This window comes from Oncorhynchus gorbuscha, linkage group LG05, assembly GCF_021184085.1.
Source record: "Oncorhynchus gorbuscha isolate QuinsamMale2020 ecotype Even-year linkage group LG05, OgorEven_v1.0, whole genome shotgun sequence".
NCBI classification, from domain to species: Eukaryota; Metazoa; Chordata; class Actinopteri; order Salmoniformes; family Salmonidae; genus Oncorhynchus; species Oncorhynchus gorbuscha.
The window spans coordinates 51,336,281-51,352,690 of NC_060177.1; the positions used below are offsets into that span (position 1 = coordinate 51,336,281).

At 44.2% G+C, this 16,410-nt stretch overlaps 1 protein-coding gene across 12 annotated transcripts in view; it reads right to left on the reverse strand.

The window, feature by feature from the left end:
- Positions 1-16,410, reverse strand: part of LOC124036015 (myocyte-specific enhancer factor 2C-like) — a 98,466-nt gene that overhangs the window by 10,727 nt on the left and 71,329 nt on the right. For 5 of the 12 annotated variants that reach the window (XM_046350048.1, XM_046350049.1, XM_046350047.1 and 2 more), the window contains exons 4-6: positions 13,665-13,808; positions 9,589-9,766; positions 8,786-8,833 (exon numbers count right to left, since the gene is read on the reverse strand). In XM_046350048.1, the coding sequence (XP_046206004.1) occupies positions 8,786-8,833; positions 9,589-9,766; positions 13,665-13,808 (370 nt within the window). Of the gene's footprint in view, positions 1-8,785; positions 8,834-9,588; positions 9,767-13,379; positions 13,518-13,664; positions 13,809-16,410 lie in introns of all 12 variants that reach the window. The other 7 variants (XM_046350053.1, XM_046350058.1, XM_046350052.1 and 4 more) reach the window with 4 other exon arrangements.

Here is a 16,410-nt window from a genome sequence, read left to right on the forward strand (position 1 = left end):
AACATCATTTACACCTGAGGTGCTGACTTGCTGCACCCTCGACAACTACTGTGATTATTATTATTTGACCATGCTGGTCATTTATGAACATTTGAACATCTTGGCCATGTTCTGTTATAATCGCCACCCGGCACAGCCAGAAGAGGACTGGCCACCCCTCATAGCCTGCTTACTCTCTAGGTTTCTTCCTAGGTTTTGGCCTTTCTAGGGAGTTCTAGGGAACCACCGTGCTTCTACACCTGCATTGCTTGCTATTTGGGGTTTTAGGCTGGGTTTCTGTACAGCACTTTGAGATATCAGCTGACTTACGAAGGGCTATACAAATAAATTTGATTTGATTTGTTACTTTTTTTTTTTTTTTTATACTTTAGTTTTATTTGGTAAATATTTTCTTAACCAACAGTTAAGAGTTAAGAAGAGTTAAGGGCTTGTAAAGTAAGCATTTCACGGTAAGGTCTACACTTGTTGTATTCGGCGCATGTGACAAGCAAAGTTTGATTTGACGTTGTACTGCGGAAACTATTACTTCAAATATTAAAATTATTCAACGAGTGGAGGAGTGGAGATGCTACTGTCCTAGAGCCAGAGAGAGAGGTCATTTTCACCCAGTGATCCCACACAATTCTCCCATATCCGCCTGATTTGGCTGGTTTGTGAGGACATATTCTTTCCTTTCTTAGAGAAATGTCCATTTTACCTCTGTCACTGTCATTTACCCTGCATCTAGCCAGTGAGTCGTGTTAAAAACATCAAATTATGGCCTTGAAGACCACAGAGGGACAGGACCCATCATTTGGCCATCAGCGCTAAACACATGTGTTGCCTCTTCTAGACAAAGACCCTGCTTTGGGGTAGACACCCAATCCACATTCCTCCTCCGACAGACTGACTGGAGGACTGAGTTTAGCACCCACGCCACACACAAACCAGTGGGGCACCCTCCCAGCAACATCCCATTAAAAACGAGAGTGAGAGAGTGAGCAGTGTAAATGCTTTGTTTCTAACCCAATCCCGCAGCCTGCTTTTCCCCCCATTCCTAGGGGTAGAACAGAGAGCGCAGTATGGACGTTTCCCACTTGAAAGAGGGGCAGGAATTATACGTTAGACATAAATGAATTTCCTAATCATATACTCCAGGGGAAAATGAGTCGCAGATGTCTTCCTGGGCAATTTCCCCCCGCTGATCTTTGTTTAATTTGAGAGTGAGGTTTTTGTTGTTTGGAAATGAAAAGTCTCGAAAGCTCAATTTGAACAATCTGAAGAGTAAACGACCGCTAGCGGTGAAAGAAAATGAGGCTGGGACGAAAAACAACAACTAGAAAAACAGTGTGTGTGCATCCATGTATGAGTTATTGTGTGTGTGTGTGTGTGTGTGTGTGTGTGTGTGTGTGTGTGTGTGTGTGTGTGTGTGTGTGTGTGTGTGTGTGTGTGTGTGTGTGTGTGTGCGTGTGCGTGTGCGTGTGCGTGTGCGTGTGCGTGTGCGTGTGCGTGTGTCTGCATGCTTGGGTCCCTATGTGCAAAATTGTGTTAATATAGTGTCAGAGTTTATGTGTGAGTGTGTGTGTGTGTGTATCAGATAGTACTTGTCTGTGTGTGTGACTTTGAATGTGTCTATTACTGTACATGTCAATGATGAATGCATGTGTCCATTGAGGTGTGTCTGTGCATGACAGTGTACGTGTGCACAGAGCACGTGTATGGATGCACCTGTGTGTTTTGTTTGGGAGCCTCTCCGAGAGCCACTCCATCCAGCTGCCTCATCAGCTCTGCTTGCCTCTCTCTCATCCTCATCGCTGGACTATTGTGCTGTGGAGTGAGCCCACGTGGAGAGACATGAATAGCGAATCAAAACAGCCGGAAAAGACTAGAAAATACCGGGGAATTACGTGTAGAAAAACTGAGACTGTCCAAAACATCCCAGACTAAAAAACTTGAACGTGACAGCTATCAACGTATGTCAGATCAAGTCAAGGTAAGGCTGTTGCTGTACAGCCCATCTGATTCATAGCTCCCGGCCCAGAGGCTGAGTGTACGGCGAGGAAGGGATTTCAGGCAGCCATTTTACAGCTCAGGCTCTAAATATGACTGGAGACTGGCTATAGCCCAGGAGATGGGATTTATTACCTAAGGCAGGCAATTGGCAAGCGATGTGGATGTTAGAGGTTCTCTACAGCTGCTAGTGACTGGTTTACAGTAGGTTGATCTGAACTGAAGACACTTGGATTATAACATGGATTGGGTACGGATCTTAACAACTTGGCAAATACAGTAGCAAGCATCTGACTACAGACAGGCAAATACAGTAGCAAGCATCTGACTACAGACAGGCAAATACAGTAGCAAGCATCTGACTACAGACAGGCAAATACAGTAGCAAGCATCTGACTACAGACAGGCAAATACAGTAGCAAGCATCTGACTACAGACATGCAGCAGCTCTGTGAGTCCAAGACATCAAGACATGATCGTTCCCGACGCTGAAACTGACAGTCAAACCTTTCTCCTTCTACCGCTACCACCTCGCGCTGCAGGATAGAGCAGTGAGTTGAGGCAGACAAGAAGCAACCGTTTTGAGGAAGTACCCAAATGAAAACTCGCTGTCCAGATAGTGGAGATTCAAAGGTGAAGGCTATTTATGTAGGCAGAGGAAGTCTGGGGATGCCACACTGTGACTGTACTCTAACACACTGGCTGCCTTGCCTAAAGGTACAACTTTCCACATATGCCTATTGGGCCTCATGCACACACACGCACACAGACAGACAGACAGACAGACAGACAGACAGACAGACAGACAGACAGACAGACAGACAGACAGACAGACAGACAGACAGACAGACAGACAGACAGACAGACAGACAGACAGACAGACAGACAGACAGACAGACAGACAGACAGACAGACAGACAGACAGACAGACAGACAGACAGACAGACAGACAGACAGACGACACAAGACACACACATGGCTGGTGTGGTTAAACCAATGTACATTCAACTGTTACTGAACAATTTCTGATGTCCTGTTGTGGTCTAACGGGTGTGTTCCATCCCACTTTCGATACGCAGGCACTTCCGTTGAGGTTTGGCCTAACGTGCATTGAAATCTGAATCCACCAACTGAAATATGGCGCCATGCTAGTTAGCTAACTAACACCTTCTACTGTATCTATGCAGACTATGGACCAAGATATAGGGATCATTGAGCTTTTTTTTGTAAGAATAGGCCTTGTGTCTTCGTCTCAAGGCTCTTGTCTTGGACGAGAGGATTGGCAAACAGGACAGAGTGCATCTATGTTTCTGTTGAGCTGGGTCTATCTATTCTCTGTACTGTATATCTACACTGTACAAAACATTGTTATTTCCATGACATAGACTGACCAGGTGAATCCAGGTGAATGCTATAATCCCTTATTGATGTTACTCGTTAAATCCACTTCAATAATTGTACAGTCGTGGCCAAAAGTTTTGAGAATGACACAAATATTCATTTTCACAAAGTCTGCTGCCTCATTTTGTATGATGGCAATTTGCATATATTCCAGAATGTTATGAAGAGTGATCAGATGAACTGCAATTAATTGCAAAGTCACTCTTTGCCATGCAAATGAACTGAATCCCCCAAAAACATTTCCACTGCATTTCAGCCCTGCCACAATAGGACCAGCTGTCATCACGTCAGTGATTCTCTCGTTAACACAGGTATGAGTGTTGACGAGGACAAGGCTGGAGATTACTCTGCCATGTTGATTGAGTTCGAATAACAAACTGGAAGCTTCAAAAGGAGGGTGGTGCTTGGAATCATTGTTCTTCCTCTGTCAACCATGGTTATCTGCAAGGAAACACGTGCCGTCATCATTGCTTTGCACAAAAAGGGCTTCACAGGCAGGGATATTGATGCCAGTAAGATTGCAACTAAATCAACCATTTATCGGATCATCAAGAACTTCAAGCAGAGCAGTTCAATTGTTGTGAAGAAGGCTTCAGGGCGCCCAAGAAAATCCAGCGAGCGCCAGGACTGTCTCCTAAAGTTCATTCAGCTGCGGGATCGGGGCACCACTAGTACAGAGCCTGCTCAGAAATGGCAGCAGGCAGGTGTGTGTGCATCTGCACGCAGAGTGAGGTGAATACTTTTGGAGGATGGCCTGGTGTCAAGAAGGGCTGCAAAGAAGCCAATTCTCTCCAGGAAAAACATCAGGGACAGACTGATATTCTGCAAAAGGTACAGGGATTGAACTGCTGAGGACTGGGGTAAAGTCATTTTCTCTGATGAATCCCCTTTCCGATTGTTTGGGGCATCCGGAAAAAAGCTTGTCTGGAGAAGATAAGGTGAGCACTACCATCAGTCCTGTGTCATGCCAACAGCAAAGCATCCTGAGACCATTAATGTGTGAGGTTGCTTCTCAGCCAAGGGAGGGGGCTCACTCACAATTTTGCCTAAGGACACAGACATGAATAAAGAATGGTACCAACACATCCTCCGAGAGCAACTTCTCCCAACCATCCAGGAACAGTTTGGTGACAAACAATGCCTTTTCCAGCATGATGGAGCACCTTGCCATAAGGCAAAAGTGATAACTAACAAAACATTTATATTTTGGGTTCATGACCAGGAAACTCCCCAGACCTTAATTCCATTGAGAACTTGTGGTCATTACTCAAGAGGCAGGTGGACAAACAAAAACCCACAAATTCTGACAAACTCCAAGCATTGATTATGCAAGTATGGGCTGCCATCAGTCAGGATGTGGCCCAGGTCGGATTGGAGAGGTTTGAAAAAGAAGGGTCAACAATGAAAATATTGACTCTCTGCATCAACTTCATGTAATTGTCAATAAAATCATTTGACACTTATGAAATGCTTGTAATTATACTTCAGTATTCCATAGTAACATCTGACAAAAATATGTAAAGACACTGAAGCAGCAAACTTTGTGGAAATTAATATTTGTGCCATTCTCAAAACCTTTGGCCACGACTGTAGATGAAGGGGAGGAGATAGGTTAAAGAAGGATTTTTAAGCCTTGAGACAATTGAGACATGGATTGTGTGTGTGTGCCATACAGATGGTAAATGGGCAAGACAAAATATTTAAGTGCCTTTGTACAGGGTATGGTAGTAGGTGCCAGGCGCACCGGTTTGTGTCAAGAACTGCAAAGCTGCTGGGTTTTTCACGCTCAACAGTTTCCCGTAAGTATCAAGAATGGTCCACCACCCAAATGACATCTAGCCAACTTGATACAACTGTTGGAAGCATTGGAGTCAACATGAGCCAACATCCCTGTGGAACGGTTTCGATATCTTGTAGAGTATACGCCCTGACAAATTGGGGCTGTTCTGAGGGCAAAAGGGGGTACAACTCAATATTAGGAAGGTATTCCTTATGTTTTCTACACTCAGTGTGTGTGTGTGCACGTGTGTGTGTGTGTTTGTGTTTGTGTTTGTGTTTGTGTTTGTGTGTGTGTGTGTGTGTGTGTGTGTGTGTGTGTGTGTGTGTGTGTGTGTGTGTGTGTGTGTGTGTGTGTGTGTGTGTGTGTGTGTGTGTGTGTGTGTGTGTGTGTGTGTGTGTGTGTGTGTGTGTCAAGCCTGTGTGCATGTGCCTGTGACCTATGGAGATATAGAGAGAGACAATGAGAGCAGGTGGATGAAGGGTGTCCCACTCCCAGCTTTAGAACACCTTCCATGTCCATTTGTGTATTTGCAGTATGTAGCTGTCAGCAGCGGTTTGATCTCTGCTCTGCTTGTTTCACCGTGTAGGAGAATGAACCAGCCCCTGTCACCTCTCAGTAAAAACACTGTCCCTGCCACACCGCTTTTACACCAAGGAGGTGACAACTCGACCTTCCAGTATCAAACTGTGTCATGTGTTGCTTATCAATCAAATCTGTCTAACAATGTTGGCACCCGTGGCATGAGTGGCACAAGGGGCTGTGTGTGTGTTTCTCTAAGAACGAGGGACATTTGATAAGAAAATCAAACATCTGCAGCAAACACTAGGTCAAAACACTCACCACTGACAATTTGCTTTTCAAAGCAAAAGCGAACAAATAACCTCTGGAACAGCGGCCACCTCACACTGAGTCACACACAACCCAGAACATCATTAAAACCTATGACCGGCTTCACAGAACGCTTCCATCTGTGTCTCTCCCTGTTTCTCCCCCTGCACACATGAATGGCTGAATATTCATCATGGGGTTTTTCCCCCTGTAAGATTTAAGAGGGACTTTAATGGAATATTTTTTAGTTCCACATGAATCTCTCTCCATGGCGTGTTTTCACCGCAGCTGAGCGCACTGGGTCCTCACAGAGTGCCTCTATTCATTGCCGCGGTGACACAAAGGCTACATTTGAAGCACGCTCCGGAGCACGCTGCCGACGGAACACACACTACAACAAACGACTCTGTTGTGTGTGTGTGTGTGAGTGTGTGAGGGGCCAGACAGAGGGACCGGGCTCTGACCCCTACCAGGGAGCCCTGGGGACCAGACAGGGCTGCCCAGCTGTGCTCCCTTGACCCCCCTAACCCTTACTGAGAAACTAACCCCTCCCAGACACAGTCTAATACTCTCCCCTCTCCTTCTGCTGTCTGTGCCCTATCTGTGAGGGCTTCTCCAATTGCCTATTAGCTGACTATAAGACAAACCGTTTAATATAATCTGTACAGCAAATTGTGACCACATATGACCCCACAAACACACATGTAAATCCATTCAAACTCATGCAAATAAATGCAGACACACAAACACATGGCCTGATTTACTTTCCACAGGAACATTATGGCATGGCGAGCAACGCCCATGTTAAATGTATTTTGCTCAAGACATATGATAGTAGATAGCCTATGAATGACTTAAAATATCCAAACAAAATGAGACGTGTGTGTTGTCAGGATAGAGGAAATAAACAGTGGTTAAAGGGTCGTATAATGCAGTGTGATGATGCTCGGCTCATTAATACATAATGCGCACACGTGCACACACACACACACACACACACACACACACACACACACACACACACACACACACACACACACACACACACACACACACACACACACACACACACACACACACACACACACACACACACACACACACACACACACACACATTACACATTATAGTGCCCTCAAAGCTCATCAATAAGCTAAGGACCCTGGGACTAAACACCTGGATCCTGGACTTCCTGACAGGCCGCCTCCAGGTGGTAAGGGTAGGTAACAACACATCCGCCATGTTGATCCTCAACACAGGGGCCCCTCAGGGGTGCGTGCTCAGCCCCCTCCTTTACTCCCTGTTCACTCAAGACTGCACGGCCAGGCACGACTCCAACACCATCATTACATTTGCCGATGACACAACAGTGGTAGGGTTGATCACCGACAACAATGAGACAGCCTATAGGGAGGAGGTCAGAGACCTGGCCGTAAGGTGCCAGGTCAACAACCGCTCCCTCAATGTGATCAAGACAAAGGAGAAGATTGTGGACTACAGGAAAAGGAGGACCGAGCACGCCCCAAATCTCATTGACGGGGCTGCTGTGGAGCAGGTTGAGAGCTTCAAGTTCCTTGGTGTCCACATCACCAACAAACTATCATGGTCCAAGCACACCATGACAGTCGTGAAGCGGGCATAACAAAACCTATTCTCCCTCAGGAGACTGAACAGATTTGGCATGGGTCCTCAGATCCTCAAAAGGTTCTAAAGCTGCACCATCGAGAGCATCCTGACCGGTTGCATCACTGCCTGGTATGGCAACTGCTCAGCCTCTGACCGCAAGGCACTACAGAGGGTGGTGTGAACGGCCCAGTACATCACTGGGGCTAAGCTTTCTTCCATCCAGGACTTCTGTACCAGGCGGTGTCAGAGGAAGGCCCTGAAGGCGGTGTCAGAGGAAGGCCCAGAAAATTGTCAAAGACTCCAGCTAACCTAGTCATAGACTGTTCTCTCTGCTACCAAACGGCAAGCGGTACCGGAGCACCAAGTCTAGGTCCAAGAGGCATCTAAACAGCTTCTACCCCTTGCCATAAGACTCCTGAAAACCTAGTCAAATGGCTACCCAGACTATTCACATTGCCTGCCCCCCCTCTCCTCTTGACACCACTGCCACTCTCTGTTGTCATCAATGCATTGTCACTTTAATTAACTCTACCTACATGTACTGTTCTTACTAACTCAACTAACCGGTGTCCCCACACACTGACTCTGTACCTCCCTGTTTATATTGTTATTTTTTTACTGCTCCTCTTTAATTGATTGTTACTTTTATCTCTTATTATTATCCATATTTTTTTAAACTGCACTGTCGGTTAGGGGCTTTAAGTAAGCATTTCACTGTAAGGTCTACACCTGTTGTTTTCGGCGCATGTGACTAATACAATTGATTTGATATGATTTGACAAATAGAAAGAGAGTGCAGAAGACTGAAGGATAAATAAAAGCATCGGTATAACACCTCTGATCCCTAAGATCCCTAAAACTCACATACACAGCACCTTCCCTTTTGTGATTGAATGTCTTCCTACCCACTCTAATCTGATTTTCTTTCCTTTTTCCACTTGTTAGAGAATTGCTGAGCCGAGACCAGGATGTACCACGGACCCAGAACTGGACAAACATTCCCTAAGGAACTCCAAGACCATTAAAATCAACACGTCAAGGACAGGAACTCAATTTTAGTTTAGGTCGGTATTAGTCATGCGTTTTATGGTCTGGGTGGGAGAGTGGGTGCCCTGTGTGTGTGTTTATCTGTGTGTGTGAGAAGGAGGATGCCATCCTTACCAGCACTGCTAACCGCACCAGTGGTGAGGTCAGCACCCATGAGGCCACCTGAAAGATGAAAGAGGGATGAGAGGAAAAGAGGAAAACATTAGAGGAGAGGCCTCCCTCCTTCACACCCACATCCCATCAGCTCCCTCCTCCTCTCTCGCCTTTCAGTGACACTCTGTCTAAGTTACTATAACCATCAGCCCCTTCTTCTTTTGTGCCAGGGCTGATGTGTGTGTGTGTGTGTGTGTGTTTTGTGTGTGTGTGTGTGTGTGTGTGTAAACCCAAATGCCACAGCTTTCCAACAAACCACAAGTTCTAGTCAAACGGACGCTGCGAGTGGATACTGGACGATAGCGTCCCAAATAAATAACACATTTGTATTTTTAAGTTGTGCGAGGTGGAGGAGTGGGAGGAGCGTGAGCGTGTGCGGTTAGTGTGGTGGCGGCAGCGCCAAAACTCATATTTACTTTGTGCCGGTGCGCGGTGCATCCAGGCCTAATGACAGGGTGAGGGTGTGGGCAGCAGGCTACTGCCCAGAGGGACAAAATAGAGCCTTCAGACAACAATAACAAACCGACAGGCCTCATGTGCTTATGTCACCAGCAACTTAAAACCTATACATAGGGCCTGACATCCCCAGGACAGTACCTCACAGTAAATGGAGGGGATTGCTGACTTGGTTTGAATGTAATATTGAGTCACCTTCCCTTAAATGAACTATCAGTCAGTAGAGCTGACCTTATTTCCTCTGTGCGTTCCCCTGAATGGTTATGGAGGGCTTCTCTTTAAAGAGTTTGTGCTTGTTTGTGTGTTACCTGCACTGGCAGGTCTGTGTGTGACACCGGGGGACATGCTGTTCCTCTGCATGTGGTGTGCCAGGGGCAGCAGGTTGTGGTTGCCTAGGGAACCTCCTGGGTGGCTGTAGATGAGACTGTTCTGGTTGCTAACAGGGATGGACACCGGCATCTCATAGTTGGAGGGGGCCACGCCCTGCTGAGAGAGAGAGAGAGAGAGAGAGAGAGAGAAAGAGAGAGACAAAATAGGAAGAACGCATGATTAAACACAATAGAGAGACAAAACAAAAGAACACAACAATAGAATACACAGGCATAGAGATAACTGTTTTAAGATTACAGTGAAAGAGAGAACCAAAAAAATCCAAAGGCTAAAGAAATATATCACAGCTCGAATGAAACCGTGAGCGAGAGAAAGAAAGCGATAAAGGAGATAGAAAGACCAGTCATACAAAAAAAGGGTCAACGGCCAGACAATGTCACAACTGAAAGGGACTTTTACTTGTCACCCAGGAATGAGAGGAAACGATGTGTTTGTGCAATGTGGACTGTCTCCTCCCACAGTGGCATCTTTAAAGGGTCAGCCACCGTCTACAATGTGAATATACTCGTCTCTCTACCGCCCCATCGTTGACTCTCTGTGCCTGTTTTCACCCTTTGATTAACATGGTGACCTCCTAACGTAGCCGACTTCCAGGGAAAAGCACAGTGAATCTCAGAAAACACAACAACAACTTTTCACTGGGTGGTCATTGTTTCTCATTCCAATCCTTTTGAAGCAGATAGGGAAGCTGATATCGTCTACTACAAATGTATTCGTTCTGAATTTGCTCAATTTTGTGGAGCACGATGTTGGAAATCTATAATGATTTTGGTAAATGTACATTATATAAACACCATTCTCAGGTTTTTACTAAAATAGAGGTATGTCTCTGTCATGTCGAGATCAAGTGTTTTTTAAGTGGCAGGTAAGACTAGCAGCATGTGGATGAGGTTGGTTGGTAGCTAGGCCCCTAGGCCCCAAGCGACAGATTCGTCATGTTTATCGTGTCACTCCACCTAAGGGCTTAACCTTGGGAGTGCCCTGGAAGTGGTCGCTCCTGGATGTTAGCTTAAAGAAGTAGAAAATATAGCCCTAATTGTAGCCATGTGTCTCAGAGCGATGGAAGGGCTCATCAGTGAGAGCATCAGCCAGGGGAAATCGGATATGAGCTCCACCTCGTCTTCTTTTTCAATTTTCTCTCCCCTGTAACTTTTCCCTTTTAGCCACACAAATAGAATTTTGTGGGGTCCAAAAGCCTTGACTTTCACCTCGTCTTCATTGTCATCTCTCCCTCTCTCTCACACTCTTTTGGGGCTTTTGCTGGTTAGCCAGCAGTCTTGGGTGTCTGGTTGATTTCTTAAATTGCTCAAAAGTGAGCACCTCCTATTCTATTTCACGTTTAAATATTTTCATAGTGTGTGTGTGTGTGTGTGTGTGTGTGTGTGTGTGTGTGTGTGTGTGTGTGTGTGTGTGTGTGTGTGTGTGTGTGTGTGTGTGTGTGTGTGTGTGTGTGTGTGTGTGTGTGTGTGTGTGTGTGTGTGTGTGTGTGGGTGTGCGTACAGTGGGCCCCCTCTGCAAGCTGTCATTTCAGTGGTGCCATCCTTCCTGTTTTCACTCATCCTCCCCTGTGACCCAGAGGCCCTATGCTAGGCAGACGTCATGACCACATACTGAACTGCCACTTGTTGTGTGCAGACACCCTTACTGCCACTGCCCCCCCCCCCATCCAAACCCCAACCCTAACCCAACCTCACCCCGACCCGGCCTCTAACCACAACACCCCCTCCACCCTCTCTACAGTACTCTGCCAGAGGTTACTGTTCCCTTTCGATGATCTACTGTGGAATCATCTCTTTCTCCATGGCTATAATGCTAACCATTCCAATATGGCTGTTTGTATGGAGAGCGGAGCACACTTGGCTTCCATTGAGAGTGGCATTCATTTTGTGGTTGTTTGGGATTGACTAACTGCTAAGACCTTTATTTACTCTGTGAAGTTGAAGTTATGGTCGACACTGGTCCATCTCTACAGTCACAACTGAGGGATCATTGAATGACAGCGAGGTAATATATTGCTCCTGATTAGATGTGATTATCACCACCTTCATTATTACAACTGCACTCCTCGCCCTCCCCACTATAAAAAAAAAAAATGTTGTATCAAATAAATGTTATTAAGTTACTGGTTCCACTGCCTTAAAAAAAAAATTATAAACATTTTGGTCAAAGTGTTACCTGAACTTTAAAAACAATTTGTTGGTCCAAACATGAGAAAACATAGTCAAAAATTATGTCAACTTAAAGTGATATGTTTGTTCAAATTGTCTCATGTATTCAATCAACTAGAAATGTATATTTGGGCATCTTACCTAAAAAAAGGCAATGTGCTTTTAACATACGTTTTCAACTTACGTATTTGACACACATGATTACATTGTGCATGTTCCTTTATACATGTCCTCACCTGGGATTTGAACTCACAACTTCTTGGTTCACAGCATTCCAATATTCCTGCTACGCCTCCATCTCTGTGTCAATAACTGATTTAATCTTTATTGCTACACTTTGCTCTTCAAAGTAAATCTCGGCTCTGTTAAAAGTACACTCAAGGAAAACTATTTTATTTATCATAGTGTTTAAGGAGTAACATTAAAACAGAATAATATGCCATACAAAAAATTGACAACTATCTAGAAAAAACAAAAATTGCTTAAATAAGTAAAACATAGCAATGATGAGAGAATAACTGATAATTAACTGATAATTGACACAGACATGGTGGCGTGGCAGTAATGCCATGAAGAAGTAGTGTATTCAAATCCCAGGTGCGACATGAACAATAATTACTGAACAAAAGAACATGCACAATGCAATTATGTATGTCCATGTGTGTCAAATACTACATGTATGTTGAAAACATTGTATATTAGAAGCACTGTTTGTGTAACTAGTTTCACAGCCTTTTTTTTGAGGTAAGATGCCCAAATAATAATTTGTGGTTGAAAGAATGTATGAGACAAGTTGAGCAAACACGTAAGTTGACAGAATTTCTGCCAATGTTTTCTCAAGTTGGAGCCAGATTTGGGCCAACAATTTTTTTGTTGTTTTGGGAACACTTTGACCAAAAGTTGAGTAAACAAAAGAAGTCTGGAACCAGTTACTTATTAGTAATGAGTTGAATCAACTCGACTTGTGGGTGTTTTTTTTTTACAGTGAGGGCCTTCAATTGAATGTTTTATTCACATTTATGTAATGAGGGCTACAGTAGGGTGTGCATTTGCGTATGTGTTTGTGTGTGCGCATGCGCACGTCTGCACAGGTGTGTGTGCCTATGTGCCTGTTGTTTTCGAGCCTTAGCATCTGTCCCTCTGTTGTTTCGGGTGACTGAGCTATAGCGTGGGCGCAGGAGAAGAGGAACTGCATGCAAACCACACCACTCATGAGAGCCAGGCAAGGGATCATGGGTAAAGGGTTAATGGTGTGATGTCACAAATGAAGCCAGAGGTTAAAGAGTGTGAGAGGCGAAGCGCGCACTATACTTGAACTAAACCACTAAGGTAACGACGCTTAGATGAGTTAGCTGCTATGAATACACGCATGTATAGGTGCTTCAAAGTATGAGGAGGTCTTATCTCTTGTTTTTTTCAACCAGACGTGCAGTGCAGTGTCACACAATGCTGGGCTAATAGGGTGTTCATTTGGATGCGTGTTACTCAGCGTCCGCTATTTAGCCAGCTGAGACTGCATGCTGTGTAAGTCCAGTACTTACAGGTATCTTATGAGTTTTGATCATATGATCAAACTCCTCGTTTATCTGTTTGTATTTCTCCTCAGTGCGCGGGGTGAGGGTGAGAGCAGACTCGAGCTCCGGGCTCTCGCCACCTTTGTTCTCCTTCTTGCTTAATGCCTGCCGGGTCCCACCAAAAAAAACCCCATCATATGGACAGCAGACGCACGGATGGAGGAAGGGAGAAAGAAAGAAAAGAAAGAAAGAGAGAGAGAGGGGGGAGAGAAGGGTGAGAAGAAGGCTCAGGGAGTGTCGGGCGGTACTTACACACAGTCTCTGTCTGCTGATCATCAGATCAATGTCCTCATTTATTTTCCTGTACTTGTCCTCAGACTCGGGGCTGTGGCCGACCGAGTCGTCTGCGTCGGGGTCGGGGCTGTCACAGCCGTTTAGACCCTTCTTTCTCAACGTCTGCAAACAGAGCAGTCGCACAACACAGTTGAAGGGCAGGGGAACAGGGCCCAGAGTAGAGCAGGGGAGAGGAAATGTGAATTACGCCCTTGTTAGAATGGATCCTGAGAATGGACTCAACTGGCTGAAGGAATGAATGAGATGTGTAAAAAAAAAATGTTTAAGTGTGTGTGTGCCTAATGTGTCACAGAGGTTAAAGTGGGTACTGACAGGCTAAATGGGATGTGGTCCTTGGTGTGGCATAAAGTGCTTTGACAGGATCTATTCCCATGTAAATGAGAACTTGTTCTCAACTTGCCTACCTGGTTAAATAAAGGTGAAATAAATAAAAAATAAAATAAAATGTCCATCAATGTGGGATGGGATGGAGTGCGGTGGGGACATAGCGGTGTCCTTGTCAACAAGTTAACATGTAGCTAAACACTCAGATGAACATAAATGATTTAATAGCATTCACTAACAATACATGAAATCCATACTCCTCTCTCAAATGAGGTGCCATGGGGACTATATACATTGTAATCACACAGAGACACAGTCAGCGATGAACATCGAAATAAAACATATTGCTGACATTGGCAGCTGAGGAGGCCGGAATGGGACTGTTATGGTTACAGATGTACGTGTGCGTTGGGTTTGTGTGTGGCAGGTCTGTGGTTGTGTAAGAGTGTGTGTTTGACAGACTGTGTATACAGGCAGCAATCTCTCTCTTGGCCACCTGATGGCCACCTGATCCTGTTTCTGTGGCCACAGCACGCCCCCCTTTCTCTCAATGCCACCGAAGGAGGAAAGGGAAGAGAAGAGCTGTCCCTCTATCCCTCGTTAGACCAAGATATACAGTCTCTCACTAAAGTGGGAGTGATACAATTATATCTAACATCGTTTCTCTGCACGTGTTGTTTTTGTGTATCTACAGCATGTGTGTTTTAATTTGTGTGTTTAGGTATGTAAGCAACAAGCTCTCACAGTCTCACTGCAGAATTAGACGACGTTTATCCACATTTCTCCAAAACAACGCATTTCAAAGTTGCTCCAAACACCACATTTTGAAAGTTAAGGGTTAAGGTTTTAGATAGGGTTAAAACACAACGTTTAGGCACTCATTCTGAATGGATAAGGTAAGAGTTAAGGTTTTAGATAGGGTTAAAACACAACGTTAAGGCACTCATTCTGAATGGATAAGGTAAGAGTTAAGGTTTTAGATAGGGTTAAAACACAACGTTTAGGCACTCATTCTGAATGGATAAGGTAAGAGTTAAGGTTTTAGATAGGGTTAAAACACAACGCTAAGGCACTCATTCTGAATGGATAAGGTAAGAGTTAAGGTTTAGGATAGGGTTAAAACACGATGTTTAGGCACTCATTCTGAATGGATAAGGTAAGAGTTAAGGTTTAGGATAGGGTTAAAACACAACGTTTAGGCACTCATTCTGAATGGATAAGGTAAGAGTTAAGGTTTAGGATAGGGTTAAAACACGATGTTTAGGCACTCATTCTGAATTGATAAGGTAAGAGTTAAGGTTTAGGATAGGGTTAAAACACGACGTTTAGGCACTCATTCTGAATGGACAAGGTAAGAGTTAAGGTTTAGGATAGGGTTAAAACTAAAAAACTAAAAACATGCAACCTTCTGATCCAGGTTTTTGGATCGGGTTAAAACATTACATTCAGGCACTCATTCCGATTGGTTAAGGTAAGAGTTAAGGTTTAGGATAGGGTTAAAACATTACATTCAGGCACTCATTCCGATTGGTTAAGGTAAGGGTTCAAGTTTGGGATAGGGTTAAATCACTTTTTTTTTAAGGGGAAAAAAACACACATAATTTAGTCATAGACAATATAGCATTCATTTGTTATGTCTGTGTCCATATTGTCCATGAGTTTTGAGTAGATAGACCATATGGTTCAAGAAAATAGCCTAATTAATGGACAAAGAATCTAATCAGCAATGGCATTATTTTCAATTAACTCTGCAACTCTTCCAACTATTGACTTTATTCACAACTGCTGCCAGTTTGATGCCAAAACATTGACAACAAATACATGTTGATATAGTGAAATAAATACAGTTTGTAAAAACAAATCTATAAAGGAAATGTCATGCTGAAACACCAATGATAGTCACTAAGTTGATGGTTTATATTTCGGATAATGTTTTACAGCTTTGTCATTCTATATTTTATTTTTAAATCATCTTATTCAATTATTTCATATATTTTACATGTGATGATGCCACACAGAGGGCCAGAGATAATTACAGACGCCTGTGATCATCTGAAGTACCCAAAAAGGCCATGAGATGTCTTGTAATAGATTGCATGAAATTCTTGAAAGACACCAAAATTCTGGTAGTTTACTGGTAAACTTCTAAAGTTCCCAGTAAAATACCCTCCCTTTGCAACCCTACTCTTGAGCGATCTGCATATGCTTGTGTGTTTGTTTATGTGTGTGTGTACATACACACACACTGCAGTGTTGAGTGCAGAGATGTGTCCCATATTGTGTCGATTAGATTTACAGTGAGTGAAGTAGTGAAATGAAAGGTGTAGCAACTGATAGTTAGAGCTTCAATCAAAGACCCACTTCCCTCCCCTCCCTCCCT